Source organism: Gossypium raimondii, chromosome 9, assembly GCF_025698545.1.
Source record: "Gossypium raimondii isolate GPD5lz chromosome 9, ASM2569854v1, whole genome shotgun sequence".
NCBI classification, from domain to species: domain Eukaryota; kingdom Viridiplantae; phylum Streptophyta; class Magnoliopsida; order Malvales; family Malvaceae; genus Gossypium; species Gossypium raimondii.
In genome coordinates this window covers 14380108-14399904 of record NC_068573.1, presented here as the reverse complement: position 1 = coordinate 14399904, position 19797 = coordinate 14380108, and the positions used below count along the sequence as shown (strand labels likewise).

Below are 19797 nucleotides of genomic sequence, written 5' to 3'. Positions count from 1 at the left end.
TGTGAGAAGTGTGGTAATGAGAATGTGCATGTTTAGGATTGACTCTAGCTAGGAAAAACTTGGTTTTTAAGCGGTAAAATTTGATTCACCTCCCTTTCTTGGGACTCTACCTAGTGCACGGTTCAGATTCATTTCCTTAATTTTTCCCTCAAAAGAAAAACCGTAGAGAATCAAAATTGTTTGTTTTATGATTGATTGATTCTTGTGAATAAATGAATGTGAATATTATAAAATTGCCATAGCATGCCTTGCATATATTGGAAGCATGTCATATATATTAGGTAAGAATGCCATTAAGACTATTGTATGAACATTCTTGAATTATGAGTAAAAAAAACCTTCCATGTTAATTGAAATATTGAGTAAAAAAATTGTTTAGTAAAAAATAGATGCTCTCGAAGGAAACGGTGGTGGCCAATCGGACGTTGATCAGAACATCAAAAAAGCCGGATTTAAAGATAAATGAGAGGATGTTGAGATGGCAATAGATCTAACATCGAAACATGAGCTGTCATGGAAAGACAAGCTATTGGGGAATGGAATCTCAAATCCTAAGACATCATCCATATCTACTGTGAATGGTAATGAAGATGACCTTATTCTTTTGGAAGGAGATGTCAGAAAATCCACATTGAATGGTATTCCAACAATCGAGTTATCTGAAATGTTACAACAATTATTGGTTATGGATATGGCCACCACAATGGTGGTTAAACTCCTCGGACGGAACATAGGCTATGCTGCCTTATTTAATTTTATGTCTAGCCTATGGAAACCATCCTCACAGTTTCAGCTTATGGACGTTGAAAACAGATACTTCTTGGCCAAATTTAAAAATGCAAGAGATTACGAAAAGGTTCTTACCTAGGGACCATGGATGGTATTTGGTCAGTATCTTATAGTCCAACCTTGGACCTTGGACTTTAGACTTTAACCCACTTCAACCATTTCCAAATGTGGCGATAGCCTGGATTTGTCTCCCTGACTTGTCTGGTTTCTTTTATAAAAGGAAAATTTTAGAGGAAATAGGAGGACTAGTGGGTAAGGTTGCAAAGCTGGATTTTATGATTGATAAGGGTTCAAGTGGAAGATTTCCCAGAATGGCAGTTTACGTGAATCTCGATCAGCCTCTAGTGTTGCAAATTTTGATTAATGTTAAGACGCAGTGAGTGGAATTTGAATTACTACCTATAGTTTGTTTCTCATGCGGCCGGTATGGGCATTTGAAAGACACGTGCACGGGTTCCAATAAAGTCTTGAGAAATTCAGGCGAGAAGTGTCATCAGAGAAGAGACCAATAGGTGAGAATACGGTGGAAGAAATGGAGGCTTTTAGGCCGTGGATGTTGGTTGAGTGGAAGAAACAACATAATCCAAGGGATAGCAGCAATCAAAGTCCAAAAAATCAGGGGGGATTCATTTGGTTCTAGATTTATGGCTTTATCAAACAATGAAGGCGAAGGGGCTGTGACCGATTCGAATAAGGAAGGAAAGTTGTCAGTGTCATTTCAAAAAGGGTATTTTTCGAGAGTATTGCACTGGGTAGGGTTAAGGATAAGTTAAAAGTTAGTGGGTTGAACAAAGGAAGTTTAAGTAAAATGGATCACTTGGTGAATGTTGGGCCCAAAAAAGAAGAAGAATTGGGTGTTGAGGCCAATGGTTTAAGCGGGACTTTTAAGGAGGAGGAAGCTCATCCAGTTCGGGCTAGTGAGGAAAGGCCCATTAAGGAGCTTAGGCTAATTTTGCTTAACAATGGCCAAACATCTTCAACCCAACAAGCGAGACCTTCCAATACTATTTTAAATTATTCTACGAGGAATTTAAATCAACAATGATTCCAAATTAAACAAGCAAGTTCAGTACGTCTGGGGGGCGAAATACTCACACGCCAATGGTTGAAGGTAATAGCATGATTTTTAATTTAGAATTTCACCAGTCCAAAACTACCTCGCATTTTAATCCCACATTTGAAGGCCCAATGGAGTTTTTTGTGGACTTATCTGATGGGATTTTGGACCCAATGAAGCATTAAACCGTTTCTTTTAAGGAAAATATGTTTCCGAAAAAATAGTGGCTCTTTGGAGGTGAGAGGTTTGGTGATGTTGGTTTTAATCAGGGGATCCAAAAAAGGATATGGGGCTGGAAATAAAAAGTAGTAATATTTGCACTGGGAAGAATCTTAATAAAACCCTACGAGTGCCTAGAGTTCACCTAGATAAGAGGAGGAATTGTGGAACGGTTGGATAGAGAAATTTGTAATGAAGCCTGGATTTATGCTTTTACTAACAAGTTGGTGACCCATCTTCTTTTTTTTGCCAAATTTCGAAGTTAACTATTCGAAAAGGTGCCCATTCAGGTTTCTAGTTGGATGGGTTGAACATTTGAAATTTTCTAATTTAGTTAAGGAAAATTTGGATTATAATGGGTGTATGGAGAATTGTTTCAATAACTTTACTTCTCGTATTAGAACTTGGAATAATGATGTGTATGGACATACTATTACTAGGAAAAAAATGTTGACTCATAGACTTGTGGGTATTAAGAGGAAATTAGATAGGATGCAATCTAATCATCTTTTACAATTAGAAATGGAGGTGTGTGAAGAATTGGAAAGTGTCTTGCATCATGAAGAGCTCATTTGGAAACTAAAGGCGAGATGTGATTGGTTGCATTTGGATGATCGAAATGCCAAGTTCTTACATATATGCACTTTAAAAAGAAGGAAGACTAAAAAGATCAATGCTTTGAAAAATGATAAGGGTGAGTGGATCTGAGGAAGAGGAGCTCAAACATGAGGTGGTCACTTTTTTTCAAAATCTTTATGGTGAGCAACCAAGCCCGATGAAAGGTCTTCCCCTAAGTGCCTTCCTTAAGCTTGAGGATTCTGAGATTCAGTTCTTGAGATAACTAGTTATGGATGAGGAAATTAAGAGAGCAATGTTTGATATGGCCCCCTTGAAAGCTCCAGGTAGTGATGGCTTTCATGCCATTTTTTACCAGAATCAATGGGAGCAAATAGGGGGCTCTGTGTGCAAATGGGTTAAGGGGATATTTTTTGGGAATCCTATTGATCCAGATTTAATAATGCCTTAATTATTATTATCCCTAAGATCAATAGTTTTGAAAATTTTACTTAATTCAAACCAATCAGCTTATGTTCGGCGCCAAGTGTGTGATGAAAATCATTGCCAATCGGTTCAAAACGGTTTTTTCAAAGATAATTGCTCAAAAGTAGGCAAACTTTATAGCTAGTAGAAATATCATCGATAACATCATCATCGCATAGGAGGTTGTTCATTCTATGAAGAGTTGATAAAAGAACAAAAGATGGTTGGTAGTTAAAATTTATTTGGAAAAAGCATATGACCGGATTTGGTGGGATTTTATTGAGGCTTCTTTACAAGTTGTAGGTATCCCATAATTTCTCATTAATGTAATTATGTTTGCTATTACTAACTCTACTTTGCAGATTCTATAGAATGGTGATCCTACACAAAAATTTAAGTCAGCTAGAGGTGTTCGTCAAGGTTGCCCTCTATCTCCATACTTATTTGTCTTGTGTATGTAGTGGCTTGGCCACAACATTCAGCCTTACATAGACTCAAATCTTTGGGATCCAATTAGATTGGCCGTTCGGGTCCACCTTTTTCTCACTTTTTTTTGCAGATGACCTCATTAGTTTTGTCAAGCTAATGTCCAGCAAGCCCACGTTCTCAAAGGTATTTTAGATAGTTATTGCGAATTTTTTGGACATCGAATAAATGTGCAAAAGACCAATATTGTTTTCTCTAAGTAGGTTGATGAGGATCTAGCTTGGGAGATTAGTAAATTTTTGGGCTTTAATAAAGTAAACAATTTGGGAACTTACTTGGGTATGCCACTATTCCCTAAGTGAGTTACAAATGGCATCCTAAGGTTTATGGTGGACAAGATTCATTGCAAGTGGAATAGTTGGGATGTGCGAAAGCTTTCTCTAGCTAGAAGGGCCATACTTACTTAGACGGTGCTTCTTAAGATCCCAAGTTTTCTTATGCAGTCTATGATGATCCCCAAAGGTATTTGTGATGAGATTGAGTGTTTGGTAAGGCATTTTATTTTGGGATCTTCTAATAAAAGGGAAACAAATGGCATTGGTCTATTGGGATTTGATTGTTAGCCATGATCTAATGGTGGTTTGGGATTAAGGTGAGTACGGGATCAAAACATTAGCCTTCATGATGAAAATCAATTTTAAAATTGTACCAAGCTCAGAAGCTCTTTGGGCTCGTATCCTGGAGTCAAAATATAGAGTCCAAAATGACTTATCAAAAACCTTGACTCAAAGTAGTGGTTATTTTCTTTGGATAAGCCTGGCAAAGGTTTGGCCACTCATTCGGGAAAACTTAATATGGTCAGTGAGATATGGTAGTTGTATTAAATGTTGGAAAGATCTTTGGATTCCTACTATTGGTCCTCTTTGTAATCTTATCCCATCTCATTCTAATTTGGCGATGGATTGCCTACTTATTAATATGGTTACAGATGAAGGTGGGTGGAATCTTGATGTTATCTAACTCTTGCTTCCAGATGAGATCATCGAGAGGATTGTGGAGGTGCCCCCACCATTTCTAGCAGCCAGTTCAGATAGAATTGTTTAGGGTGGTACATCAACAGGTTCCTTTACTTTAAAAATGCATATGGGAGAATCTGAAGTGAGTCGTAGAACCCAAAAGAGTGTTTGGCAAATTTTGTGGAAATTCTAGGGGACTCAGAGGGTTAAATACTTCATTTGGCTTTCCATCCAACAACATCTGATAACTAATGTGGGAAGAATGAGAAGGCATATTAGGTAGGATAATTCTTGTGGATTCTATAATTATGAGTTAGAAGATGTGGTGCACGCCTTAAGAGATTGTCCTGCGGCTAGGGATATCTAGGAGATTATTATCCATGTGGATAAGATACTTCTCTTTGTCTTAGTTGACCTTATAGAGTGGCTAGCTTTGAATCTATAGAACCATCACCAGATACATCTTAGGGATGTTGATTGGAAATATTTCTTTGGTCTTACTGTGTGGCGTATATGGAAAAATCATAATATGTTTTTATTTCAGGGTATCCCATGGAGTGTAAATGAAATCATCAAAGTATCCTATAGTTGGGCTAAACACTATGGACTCTCTAATAATAAGGTTACTAAGGAGGCTTTCCAAATTCTAACACCAACTTCGACCTTGGGAAATAATTAGATTTGGTTAAGATCTGATGGTGTCGTTAATGAGGGAACTAGTTTTGCTGCAACTAGGGGTGTTTTGTGAGACCAGAATGGAAAATGAATCCTTGGCTACAACAGGTATTTAGACTTTTGCTCTATTATGGAAGTTGAAATGTAGGGCATCTTAGATGGATTAGCACTTCTTTTGGAGTGAAAATACGATAGCATGATGATTCAAACTGACAATATGGAGGCAGTCCTAGCAATTCAAAACCAGGCTAGTAATGATGGATTAGCATTTCTTTTTTATTGTAATGTTTTCAGTTTTTTACTTTTGTTACCAAAAAAAATATTGAGTGGGAGAAGGTCCTTGAACAAGACCTATGATCTCCATTGATGGTCCCTAAATGATAGCATAATAAAGTTTCGGTTCGGTTCTTACCATGGCTGCACCCTAAGGTAAACTTTATCATGTGGGTTCACTAGATGAGATTTCCTTTTAAAGACAACTACTCATGCATGACTCTTATTGAGATTGTCCTAAGATGACTCACAAATGAAAACATGTTCGTGATAGGTGTTGCATTAATGGTTGCACACTCAAGATCTTCTTTTATTAAATAGTTTCCCAAGAAACGATATTTAAGCTAGAGACGATGGCCAAACATTAAACAATTATTGGTTCGTGTGGAGTCTTAAGAATGAAGATTCACGAACTGAGTAGATGTAATCCATGTTTTTGCTAGTTAATCATGGGACCCCAAGGCAACATGGTTGATGGATGTGAGAATGATCGTAGCAACGAAAAAGTGATTTTTCAAGGTTTTAATACAAGACGCATGCATCATATTGCATTCTTGATATGTTGCTGAAATGAAAAGATTTGCTTAATACAAAGATAGTAATTAGTGAATTTTTATTTATTCAGTGCAAACATGTCTCCTAATCCTCTTATTAGCATTCTTACTGAGAATACATTGAATGGGGATAACTTTCTAGAATGGAAACGAAACTTACTAATAGTTTTCAGTTGTGAGAAACACAAATTCGTTCTTGATGAAATGTACCCTTTTAAAGCTCGACCCAAAGCGAGAAATTGATGAAGAGATTCTAACTCGCACAAATAGTGTGTTGCAAAAGCAAAATGAGAATTTTCGTACTACTAAAGAGATCATGAAAAATTTAGAGGATTTGCTCGGAGGCCAAGTCGTATTGACTGACAATTCTCTATTAAAAATTTGATGAACATATGTTTAAGCTTATGGGATTCTTTGTAGAAGCAGAGGACAATGTGGCTGAACACGACATGAACACTCAGATTGAAATAGTGTTCAAATATTTAACCAAGGAGTTTTCTGGTTTTAGGGCCGCTTACAACTTGGGAAACAAGGCGTTTACCTTGACTAAGTCTTTGGGTCCACCTTGTCCTCTAAGGGGAAGTAGAAAGCTAAGGGAAAGAAGAAAACAACTAAGTCTTTGGTTCCACCTCGTTTAGATAAGAAGAAGGCTAAGAAGTCAAAAGATCCTAAAAAAATCAAATGTTTCTCCTATAACAGGAAAGGGATTTCAGTTCAAACTATAAGGAGTATTTAGATTACCTAGTGTAACGAGGTTTATGCAAGTGTATGTCATTGTTCAAGTAATAAGTAAGTAAAAATGAGTTATCATCTCTATAGGGACTGTATAAGCTTAACCAAATATTTGTAAAATTATAACTTTACAATTTGATGTAAAAATTCAATAATTTGGATGGTAATGATTAAACCAAGTAAATTCATTAGATGCAAAGATTGATCCCTAATGTAATTTAATCTAGATGCAATTTAACTAAATGTATGAATGAAGGATTTTGCAACAAAAAAAAACATTAAATGGGCTAGGATAATTATATTAATTAATTCAATTTACTTTCATCATGCTTAACATGTTTGGAATTACTTCCATGGCAACTCGATCTCTTTTGGGTTTGGAAACCAAATTAAGTCCTCTCGGATTTTTTACTTAGTGAATATGCATGTTACTGATCATATTAGACGAAGGGTTTCCTAGAATTAATGCAAGGTCACAGAGACATTTATGTTTGTAATAGTTTAATTACATAAACCTAAAAACCATGCAAGACAATAGAGCTAACTAAAGATATTACGAACCTCAACTTAGTTAGGTTTGTAACAACCCGTTTTTTAGTAAAATCAGAACAATAGTTTTGGGACCACAAATTCGAAGTCAAAAAATTTATTTTATTATTATTTTATGGTCTACAGCATGATAGTATTACCATATAAAAATTTCGTTAAGAAATTTTATCGTTTACATGCTTAATTTGTTAAAAAAAGTTAAATCGTGTAAAGTGCAAAAGTTCAGTTCTAGTAGTTAATGGTATTTAATAGCTATAGAACCTTAAAGTATGAGTCCTTATATGGTAATTATACCATTTATATGTTAGTGGATAAGCACGGCTTGGCATTTGTGTAATTTGTGATGTTTTAAAAGGTTAATTTTGTAATTAATTAAATTAAACTAATTTAATTAAAGGAAGCATGAAATTAAAACACTATCTTCTTCATTCTCTAAGCTAAGAACCAACCACCATAGAAAAATAAAGGAGAAGGTTTCGACTAGGCTAATTTCCTTGCATTGTAAGTGATTTTTTTCTTGTTTTTAATGATTTATGTTTTCGGGTTCGTTATAACTTAATCTAGCTAGCCTGAGGACTAATTTGTGAAACTGTTAAACTATTAGAGTTTTTCCATTGATGAATATGCTTGAGCTTTGATGTTTGATGACAGAAAATATGATAAATTTGTGGTAAAATTTGTGAATTTGTGAAATATATGGGCTGCTATTAGTATGTATAAAAATTGGCTAAGCTTGGATAGGGGAAAATTGCATGAATTTAATTTTCCAAGCCTATGGACTAAATTGCAAAGAAATTAAAAATATAGGGGCAAAATAGTAATTTTTCCAAAAAATGTGTTGGACTAAATTGAATGTGAAATATATTGAATTGGGTTAAATTTATCTGTATAAATCCAGTCAGACCTCGTACGGAGTTAGATCGAGGCAAAGAGAAAATCTCAGATTAATCACCTCCGTATCTACGTATACTCGTCGAGGTAAGCTCGTATAATTAAATTAAGTATTTATATGTTTTAATTGAATTATATTTATGTGATTTGTATAATTTCCATGTATAAATACCGATCGCATATCCGACGACGTACAATGATTACCAAGCCCTGTTTGAACCTTAGGAATTCGTAGGATACAAATGACATGTCATTAGGGATTACCGATTCTCAGTTCGTATGAGCTTACCAATTTCAGCTCGTGAGAGCTTACCTATTCTCAGCTCATATGAGCTTACCGGTTTACAGCTCGTGAGAGCATACTGATTCACAGCTCGTTTGGGCATACATGTATAGGAATTGACGGATTACAGCTTAGCACACTATGTGTGAGCTATCCTGAGTATCCAACGATAATCTAAATGGTTCAACGGACAATGTTTTGTTATGAGATGATATGAGTTCAATACGAACTATTACAAGTATATACATGAAATACATGGAAATGATATTACATGATATATTGAAACATGAAATGGATGATACATGTATATGAAACTTGCTTAGTGGTTATGTTCATCCATGTTTATTGGCTATTATATGTGTTTTACATGGCTAACGTGTTGGTGAATATGTGCTTAGGCATTTGGCCAAATTGAGTTGGGATATGCCATGTTTACTTACCTAAATTGTAACTAAATGGTAAGTTAAATTCTATGTTATACAAACTTACTAAGCTTAAAAGCTTACTCGGTGTATTTTCTGTGTTTTTTTAGTGAATCGGAAGCTCACTTGGGTTGGAAGCTTGTCAGATCTATATCACACTATCCATCGGCTCTTTTGGTACTTTCGGTTGGCTTAATTTTGGTTATAATGGCATGTATAGGTTATTTTGGCTAATGTTGACCTATATGTTTTGCTGTGATTATAGCCATTTGATTTTGCTTGTGTTTTGGTATATTTTGGTATGTATATATGTGGCCTTAATTTGGTTGATGTATGGCTTGATTGGTGGTTGAATGATGAAAGGTAAAATGATAGTTATATGTTCATTTTGTATAAGTGTTTTGTGAGTTGATGAAATAGTTGTGAATTGGTACCTTGTTGTGTAAGACATATATGTCTAATTATGTTTGAAATTGAAGGGCATGTTTAATATCAATTGGTATGTTTTGGTAAAGCGATCTGCATGATATGTATTGATGCGATTATGCATATAAGTTAGTTAAACATTTGGTTATATTGAATACATGGTTAAACATGTTTATATTTTTCATTTGAGATGCCTAAGGGCATATTGGTTGTATGTTATCATACCATTTGTATAAGGCTTGATTATGCTTGTTTTGGATGCCTTATTATAGCTTGTGTATATGTGTATTTTTGGGTGTAGGGTTATACAAAATTGCGTGAGAAATATGGCTTGTCAAATGACCTATTTTCATCCACACGGGAAGAGACACGGACGTGTGTCTCAGCTGTGTGTGACACACAGCCAGGTGACACGGCCGTGTGTCCCCTATAACTTTCAAAGGGTTGCAAGTCAGGTTGTTACACGACCTAGCACACTGCTTGACACACGGGCGTGAGGTTACTTCAAAGGGTACACGGGCGTGTGGCTTGGCTGTGTGGCCTAAGTTAGTGGGTTACATGGGTATGGACAAGGTCTGGGACACGGCCGTATGTCCCTGCTTCTAATTGCTTTAATACATGGTTTTATGTCTAATTTATGTTTGATTTATGGTAAGTTGATGAGTGTTCGTATGGTGGTTGATAACACGGTGTATGAAACATGTATTTTATACTAACAATGTTTAATTGAAGCTTACCATGGAGTGGATTGCATGTGACTAAGGTATGTAACTTGTGTGAATTAATTGGTGTTTGCTAAGCGTGTAATTGAGTGTTAAATTTTGATTAATGTTAAAAATATGTTCCAAACAGAGAAAGAAATGTGTGATAAGCTTGAATGGGGGCCGAGAGATGAAATTTGTGTGTTTGTAGTAGCTTCTGAGTATAAATGTTTAGCAATCATGATAGCCAGGGCTTATAAGATGGAAACTATTATTAGAGATGGAAGCAAAAATTTTGAAAGAAAAAATATGAAGAGGGGGAATGACTAGTTCTTCATCTCCAGCAAGTTTTAAGAAGCCTAGAGAACAAACTTTTTCAACTTCTAGAAGATATTCACAGTCTACAAGTTTCAAGCGTGAAGGATTTAATAGACCAGTTGTTCCAACGGCAAGTTATGGTGGGTCCAAAGTGGTAAGAAATGTTAAATGTGAACACTGTGGTAGAAACCACGGTGGAGAATGTTGGAGACGTTCTAGGGCATGTTTTGGATGTGGATCTAGTGATCATATGGTCAAAGATCATCCCTCCAAGATAAAAGCAAGTACAGAGTAGTCTGTCCAAGGACCTCTGAAGTTTCAATAAGAGACCAGGTTTGGAATAATAGTAAAGTCTAGTTCAATACAGGGAGCATCAAGGAAAAATTTTAGTAAACTAAGTTCTCAAGTGTTAGCCCAAGCATATGTAATGAAAGCAAATGGGGATGTTGATCTACCAAAAGTTGTAACGGGTAAATTATGTTTTCTCAGAAATAGTATTTATGCTTTAATAGATCTGAAACAACTTGTATATTCTGAAACAAATGTGTTATAAACTAATCCACTAGGTCAGAGTATTGTAGTGAATAAGATGATAAAGAATTAATCGTTGGTGTTTTGAGGGTACACATTTTTGGTAGATTTTTTGATACTAAGTTTCCATGAATTTGATGCTATTTTTGGATTGAATTAGTTGACTCAAAATAATGCAATGGTTGACTGTCAAGCTAGAGGTGTACGTTTGATAATTGTTAAGGGTATGGGAGTATTAATGCTCAACGTATAGACTAGTTTGGCAAACATAATAATTTTTGCTATATCTGTTAGAAAGATGATTGTTAAGGGTGCAGACACTTATTTGGCATATATAATGGACTCATATGAGTCAAGAAAGGAATTTTGTCAAGTTCTAGTGGTGAGGGAATTTTTGGATGTGTTTTTAGGAGAGCTTACAATGATCTCACCTAAGAGAGATGTAGAATTTTCAATTGAGTTGGAACTTGGTACAATACCTATCTTTTGTACTCCTTACAGAATGACACCATTAGAACTAAAAGAGCTAAAAGAAAAGTTGCAAGATCTATTGGATAAGGATTTTGTAAGACCAAGTGTATCACATTGGGGTGTACCAATTCTGTTTGTGAAGAAGAAGGATGTAAGAATTCGTTTATGTATAGACTACCGTCAGTTGAACAAGGTAACTATAAAGAATAAATATCCTCTTCCTAGAATTGAATATTTGTTTGATTAGTTATGTTGGGCTACAGTTTTCTTTACAATTAATCTGAGGTTTGGATATTACCAAGTGAATATTAAAAGTGATGATGTGCCTAAGACTGTCTTTCGATCAAGGTATGGTCACTATGAATTTTTAGTGATGCCATTTGGTTTGACTAATGCATCTGCAGTATTTATAGACTTGATGAACATAGTATTTCATCCATATTTGGATCAGTTTGTAGTAGTTTTTATTGAAGATATTTCAGTTTACTCTAAGAATGAAGCTGATCATGAGAAACATTTAAGAATTATGCTGAGTACAAGCACTACTTGAGTGGAATCCGCCCACAAATGTATTTGAAGTCCATAGCTTTTTTGGACTAGGTTATTACAAAAGATTTATGAAAGGTTTTTCAAAGATAGCAACACCTCTTACTCGACTATTGAAAAAGAAAAAAAGTTTGAGTGGATGGATGAGTGTTAACAAAATTTTGAAAAGTTGAAATCAGTTTTGGCTGAAGCTCCAATTTTAGCACAACGAGAGTATGGTGCAGAGTATATAGTTTATACTGATGCATCTTTGAATGGGCTTCGATGTATGCTTATGCAGGAGGGAAAGGTTATAGTTTATGCATCATGCCAGCTTAAATCTCATGAGAAAAACTATCCAACTCATGATTTGGAATTGGTAGCTGTAGTATTGGCATTGAAGTTATGGAGACATTATTTGTATGGAGAAAAGTGTTGTGTCTTCTCTAATCATAAAAGTTTGAAGTATTTGATGACACAAAAAGAACTGAATATACGTCAAAGGTGTTGGATGGAATTGTTGAAGGACTATGATTTGGCCATTGAGTATCATCTTGGTAAAGCAAATGTTGTGGTTGATGCTTTAAGTAGAAAAATAGTGGCAACATTGACATCATTACGAGCAAGAGCGAGTATGGTTAATGATGGATCATTGTTGGCAAAATTAAATGTTAAGCCAAATTCTTGTTCTCAAATTCTGGATGAGTAGATGAAAGATACACAGTGTGATTTATATAAACAACGAATTATGTCTGGTAAGGCAACAAATTTTAATCTGGGTAAAGATGGTGAATTGAGATTCATCGGAAGAATGTTTGTTCCAAATGGGAATAGTTTAAGGAAAAATCTGCTAAGGAAGCTCATCAGTGACCCTTTTCACTCCATCCAAGGGCTATTAAGATGTATAGAGATCTGAAAAGCTCATATTGGTGGCTTGGGATGAAAAGAGAAATCACAAAATATGTTTCAACTTGTCTAACATGTCAATGAGTTAAAGCAGAACATCAAGTTCACTTGGATAAATTGTATCTTTTAGAGATAATAGAGTGGAAGTGAGATAGGATCACCATGGATTTTGTTTTAGGGCTACCCCTCAGTCCTTCAAAAAAATATTCAGTTTGGGTAATAGTAGATCGATTTACTAAGTCAACTCATTTTCTGCCAGTGAACACTACTTATTCTTTAAAGAAGTTAGCTTAGCTTAATATTTCTAAGATAGTACACTTGCATGGAATCTCATTTTTCATAGTTTCAGATAGAGATCCAAGGTTTACTTCAAGATTCTGGAAGCAATTACAGGAATCATTGGGAACTGAGTTGTAATTCAGTACTACATTTCATCGTCAGATAGATGGTCAGCCTGAAAGAGTTATTCAAGTTTTAAAGAATCTATTAAGAAGCTGTGTAATTAATTTTAGGCTGAATTGGGAAAGTTATATTCCTTTGGTTGAATTTGCATATAACAACAGTTATCATGCCAGTTTGAAAATGTCTCCATTTGAAGCTCTGTATGGTAGAAAGTGCAGAATGCCCACATATTGGATGAAACTCAGTGAAAAAAATTGGTAGGTTTTGAGTTAGTGTGTGAAATAGAAGAAATCTTTTTTGTTATCCGTAGTCATTTGAAGGCTATACAGGATCGTTAAAAAGCCTATGTTGATTTGAAGAGGAAAGAATTTCTTTTGAAGTTGGTGATAAAGTATTTTTAAAAGTTTCTCCTTAGAAGAAGATTATCAGATTTGGTCAGAAGAGAAAATTAAGGGTCCGTTTGTTTGGTGGAAAATATTTTCCGGAAAATATTTTCCACCTTTTCCAGTGTTTGGTTGGTGTAAAATGAATTCCTAAGGGAAAATGTTTTACAAACACGGGTAAAAAAGGCCTTAATTTATGTAAACGCTCTTCTGGGTTTGGAATCGATAAGACATTTTCGATTTTTCCAGCGTTCGTTCTCCCTTCTCTTCACTCTCGTTCTCCCTTCTCCTCTCTACACCGATCTGGTTTTGTTCTCGTGTTCGTTCTCCTTCTCCTTTTGTTCTCCCTTCGTTCTCCCTTGATTTGGTTTGGGCTCCTTTTCCCCTTGATTTCTTCTTCTTTTATGAATTGATTTGGGGATTTTCGCTTGTTTTGTCTAAGACCTTGCTTGGGTTTTCGCTAGTTTGGTTGTGGTGTTTGGCTTATCTTGGGCGGACTTTCTTCACAGACTTGCTTGGGTTCTCTTTCGCCGCTCTATCTCTAAATTTCTTTGGTGGATTTCTCTTGGCGTGGCGGTGTTGTTGTTGGTGTTCTCTTTGTGAACAATCTCGTCTTCACTGATTCATTATCTTATCGATCCGCACCTAACTTGTAAGTCATTTTCTCTCAATCAAACCCTAAAATATCAATTCTACCCTTCGATCTTTCTTAGATCCATAATTTATCTCATCCAGTTTAATTATACAAATTTGATGATATATTGGGAACGTTCTCTTCGATTACTTTAAAATGTCTTGAACTAATCTCCATTCTCGCATTACATTCTCCATTCGACTCTTATCAAGATTAGTTGCATTTGAAAAACTAGCTTTGAAATTGGACTAATAGTAAATATAAGCCTATATTTATTTAAAGTGCTATTTATTAGGCTCGAATTGGTTACTTTGCTTCTTTTAGCTCTTACAGATTTATGGAGGTCATAGAATATGAATCTCCGTTAAGGACTAAATTTTACATGCTTAAATACAATACGACTTGCAACATTGAGTAGAACGTTAAGCGAGCAAAGCTTATTTTGGATTCTCATTCTTATACATATATATAAATGGACATCCCATGGATATCTAGTTTACTTCTTTCCTTTGAAGGATTGGTGCTTGAAAAGCATCAAATATAATATGTAGATAATACTAGGGAGTGCATGTGTAGTTATATGTTTGTGTTGGCGGTGAAAATACATTGAAGGTAATTTGGTCATGTTTTGCATTTGAAAAATGACAATAAGTAGATTTTTGCACCGTCGATGGATTTAGCCTCTGCTTGAAAGAATTTGACCTTTAATTCAAATAAGAGTTAAATGAAGTTTTGGTAGATATTAGTGTGCCCAAAAGAGGATACATAGTGAATTTGGTCTTTTATGATTACTAGTTCCTAATATCACATTCGTTTATGCTTAAATATCACCTCTGCTCTCACCGATCTGTGCGTGCTTTTTTTGTTTGATTTTAAGTGTATTTTTAGTGATCGAAGCTTGTTTCATTGCTTTTGATCAATGTGTTGTTTTTTATTTTTCTTTTGATTTTCGGTTTTGATCGAATTCGTGTTTTTCATTTTGTTTGTCACTATCTCGTTTACTAACTCGTTGAGAAAATGATTTCTACTTGATTTTGTTTTATTATCTTTGTTTTGCACGTTCTATTTCGTGCAATGCTTCATCGTATCCATGTTATGTTAGTCGTACTCGATTTGTATATATGTATATGCATCGATAATAATATGTTCAAAGAATTACAACATTTGATGTTGAAGAACAAGAAATTAGCTTCTTCGTTTTCTTTCTATTTTTGGTTTAAGTGATTATATTTTATGCATTAGCGATTTAGCTTATCATAGTTTCCTTTTCTTTTTTTGGAATGTTTAGTATTTTTTTCTCCATTTTAGTACCCAAAAGACTAAAGTAGAAACTTCTTATTATGCTTTAAGTCTAGCATTACGTAAGCGTGGTTTGTGGCTCATGTTTTTAAGTATCTGTTTTACCTTTGTTCTCCGAGCGCTTGAATATTTGTTTCACGATTACATATATAGGAATTTGTGGTTCATGTTTTTAAGTATCTGCTTTAAGTATCTGTCTTACCTTCTGCAGTCATTTTTCTCTATCAAGCCTTCCCTCCCAAAGCGAGCCAAGGTGAGGATCTTTGACTAGTTGTGAGAAGTGAAAGAAAAGTGGTAAATGAAACTTGCATTTGTGCCGTAGAGCCTCATTCGGAGGCATAGCTTTTAACACTGTTATATAGAAAATAGTCATAATTGAGCATAATGCAATTTCAGTTCAATATTTCATTTCATTTATGAAGGTTTCAGTTTCATATATGGCGGTCTTTGCATTGTTGATATTATCCCAATTATGAGATATTATTCCAATGATGCTAAAAGAGAATGGGGTAGAGCTAACAAGAACAAATTCATAGCATGTGGATGGTTTCAAATAGTTGTGCACACACTTTGAGTGTAAAACTACTTCATGATATGGTTGTGGAAATATTGTGGGTTAAGCAAATGGCACAATTTCATTTTAATGTAGTAGGTTGTACATTGGTTTTGGTTGCATTTCTTGGTGGATGCCGTTTGAATAATAAATTAGAATAACTAAGATTTTTTCTTACACGATTTTAATTTTGATTCAGTATAGTGTACATTGACTAAAACATTTCACCCCGACTAATGCACGAACAATACTAAATTTTTTTACCAACTTTAAAATTTTTTATTAACCAAATTTAAAATTTAAATATTAAAATTTAATTTTAAGTAAGGTTAACGAGCAACTTTAAAAAATTAATAAGTAAACAATTTAAATAACAAATAAACTCAAGAAAGAAAAATTCTAAATCTTTTGGAACATAATTACGTGTTTATCTTTTATTAAGCTTTCATTTTATGGATTATTCGGTTTTCTTTTATCTTTTTATGGATAATAATTTAATTAAGATACAACATAATGAAATATGGATTATTCGTTTTCTTTATCTTTTTTTTGTGTGAATTTATTCGTTTTTCTTTATTTACAAGTAATCGATATCAAAATCTTTTACAAAAATCGATTAGTACATCCTCAAACTAGAATCTAGATATCAAATTGGTCTCTATAATCTAGATTTTAAATTGGTCTCTATAAATTTTGATATTAAAAATTATAACTTATAATGTGATTCCTTTAGTTTTTTAGAACATTAATATCCGATTATTCTTTTTCTTCCAATTATAACTTATAATGTGATTCTTTTTCTTCCAATTATAAATATATTAATATTTATTGAAGTATTGGTACAAAGAAAGTAGTTTAATTTCTCAATAAATTATTAATGCAATTATAATTAGCTTGATATGTATGTATGCACTTTAGTCATGGTAACTTTTAATATGTGATCTTATGAAAATTTTTGTAACTTTTATTTTGTGTAGATGGATCGTAATAAAGAAAGGAATGCAATTGTCGGGGTCGTGGCTTCAGTCTTAGCTTTTGGGGCTCTTTGGATTAAAAAATTAAAAACTAGGAAGGAAATTACTTCTAGCCCTCGTGTGAATCGAGATAATGAAAGAGAAAATTATATTAATAGTATTTTATATAGTGGTGACCAGCATTGTATTGATGTGATAAGGATGAGACCGATCACCTTTTTTAATTTATGTGATATTCTGAGTGTGAATAATTTGTTACAACCATCTAAAGCTGTCAACATTAGGGAGCAAGTAGTTATATTTTTACATATAATTGGTCATAATGTAAGGTTTCGAGTGATTGGATCTAGATATTATAGATCAACTGAGACAGTTCACCGTTACTTTAGGGTTGTATTGAGAGCTATTTTGAAATTGTATAGACTAGTTATTAGATTACCTGATGAGTCAACTCCTAGTGAAATTAGAAACAATCCAAGGTTTTATCCTTATTTTAAAGATTGCATTGGAGCATTAGATGGAACTTATATTCGTGCATCCGTTCCACTTAGCATGCAAGGAAGATTTCGTAGCCGTAAAGGGGGGACGACACAAAATGTATTGGCTGCCATTACATTTGATTTGAAATTTTCCTATGTTCTAGCTGGTTGGGAAGGTAGTGCACATGATTCTCGTATTTTAAGTGATTCACTTTCACGTCCAGGAGGATTAAGAATTCCGGAAGGTAATATTTATCATAAAATAGGAAATAGTTCTAATAAGCTCATAATTTATTAGTATTAATTATGTATTGTAAAATTGTAGGTAAATATTATCTTGTCGATCTTGGATATGCCATCCGAAATGGATGTATTACCCCATATCGTGGTGTCCGATATCATTTAAAAGAGTTTGGTGCTGAAGGGCCTGAAAATGCAAAGGAACTATTTAATCTTCGTCATTCATCATTACGAATCACTGTTGAACGTGTTTTTGGGATTTTGAAGAAACGGTTTCGTGCATTAGATGCTGAACCATTTTGGAATTTTCAAACTCAAGTAGATATATTGTTGGCTTGTTGTATCATTCATAATCATATAATGGGAGTTGATCCTAGTAATTTACTTAATCAAGGATTATACGAGGCGTCTGAGTCTGATTTGATAATACCAACTCTCACGGAGCGAGAAGAAAGACAAGAAGCAAGAGAATGGTCTGCTAAGAGAGATGAAATTGCACAAACTATGTGGACTGATTATATGGCTAGAAATATTTAGGTTTAGGGCTTAGGGTTGTTGTTTCTATGTTATGTATGTTTTAGTATTTAAAATTTTTTGAATGTTGTTTTTGTAAATGTTGGTTGGATAATGATATTGAAATTTTAGTTTGTTGGATTTTGATATATGTCTTGAATTTGTTAGATATTGATTATGTTTTAAGCTTGTTGGATATTGAATTTATTATTATGTTTTAAGCTTGTTGGATATTGAAATGGTTGAATTTATTTTGTAGAATGGGTAAGGGCAACAAAGAAGGGACCTCCAAGCAATTCAGGTGGACTAAACCGATGGAACAAGTTTTCCTTGAAATTCTAGCAGAGGAGGCTTGAAAAGGAAATAAACCTTCTAATACTTTCAGAGCAGTTTCTATTAATCGAGTTGTTGACGCCATTTCTGAAAGATTCCAAGTCCAATGCGATCGAAGCATGTGGAAAATCATTTGAGGACAAAAAACCAAAGGCGATTATATGCAAAATTCGAGGTGAAAGTGGTTTTGGATGGGATGATAACATGAAAATGATCACATGTGATAGAGCGACATATGATGCAGCAGTGATGGTAATATATGTATATATATGTTAAGTATATTTCAATTGTTTTTTTACTTGTTATTCTAATTGTGTATAATATTCAACAGGCACACAAGAAGTATGAACCATTTTTGAATAAAAGCATTGATCATTATGATGAAATGGCTGTGGTTGTTGGCAAAGATATGGAAACAGGAGTTTTGCCAGAACATTTGCTGACATAGATTTGGATGACGGTAATGAAGATTCAATGCCTGTAGACTGCAACAATGAAGAGGCTGAAGAGGTAAGAACAAATGTATCTTCATCTGGCACATCCAAACGTAAAAGAAAAAGTGGTCAAGAAAGTCTCGTTGATGAACAAATTAACTTTGTGGGTAAACAACTTGGCAAAATTGCTAATGCTTTGGAAAAATTTACTACCGATAATACATCACAGCTTTACGAACAAGTGATGTCGATGGAGGAAGAAGGATTTGATGAAGACTTCTTGTGTTATGGGCTTGATTATCTAGGGAATCATGAATCAGAGGCCAAACTTTTTTTAGTTAAAAATAAGAAGCATAAAAAAATTTGGCTTCAAAAATTTTCTCAGGGTTGAAGATATTGATACATTTATGTGGTGTACCATTAATTATGTATTTGGATATATGTGATGTAATATTATTCACTTGGACAATGTTATTACTATGTGGTGTACCATTAATTATGTATTTGGATAATATTATTATTTCTAGTACTCATTCGGTTTCAAGCAATTTATAATTATTCAATACTTGTTTTTTAACACAATTACAAATAATTTATTTGATATTAATTTTTTCAATTTATAACGATTAATATTGTAGCTTAATAATTGAGTATTATTATAATTAAATCATTGCAATATATGTAAAATAATTTATTAATATATATTAATAAATATATATTAATATATGTAAAATATATGTAAAAACAA

At 34.0% G+C, this 19797-nt stretch overlaps 1 protein-coding gene and 1 long non-coding RNA gene across 2 annotated transcripts; both read left to right on the top strand.

Moving 5' to 3' along the window:
• Nucleotides 1-16758: 16758 nt before the first annotated feature.
• Nucleotides 16759-18429, top strand: LOC105798492 (uncharacterized). Its single transcript, XM_052620986.1, has 2 exons — nt 16759-17774; nt 17855-18429. The coding sequence occupies exons 1-2, from the start codon at nt 17054-17056 to the stop codon at nt 18304-18306; spliced, it is 1173 nt and encodes a 390-aa protein (XP_052476946.1). The 5' UTR covers nt 16759-17053; the 3' UTR covers nt 18307-18429.
• Nucleotides 18430-18770: 341 nt separating this feature from the next.
• Nucleotides 18771-19580, top strand: LOC128032701 (uncharacterized). The gene is made up of 2 exons (XR_008188978.1): nt 18771-18867; nt 18947-19580. It is a non-coding gene; the product is annotated as an uncharacterized LOC128032701 (long non-coding RNA).
• The last annotated feature ends 217 nt before the right edge of the window (nt 19581-19797 follow it).

Coding starts and splice junctions, on each gene's coding strand:
- LOC105798492 (XM_052620986.1), top strand. CDS start 17,054: ATGGATCGTAATAAAGAAAGGAATGCAATTGTCGGGGTCGTGGCTTCA. Junction 17,775..17,854: donor AGGATTAAGAATTCCGGAAG/GTAATATTTATC, acceptor GTAAAATTGTAG/GTAAATATTATCTTGTCGAT.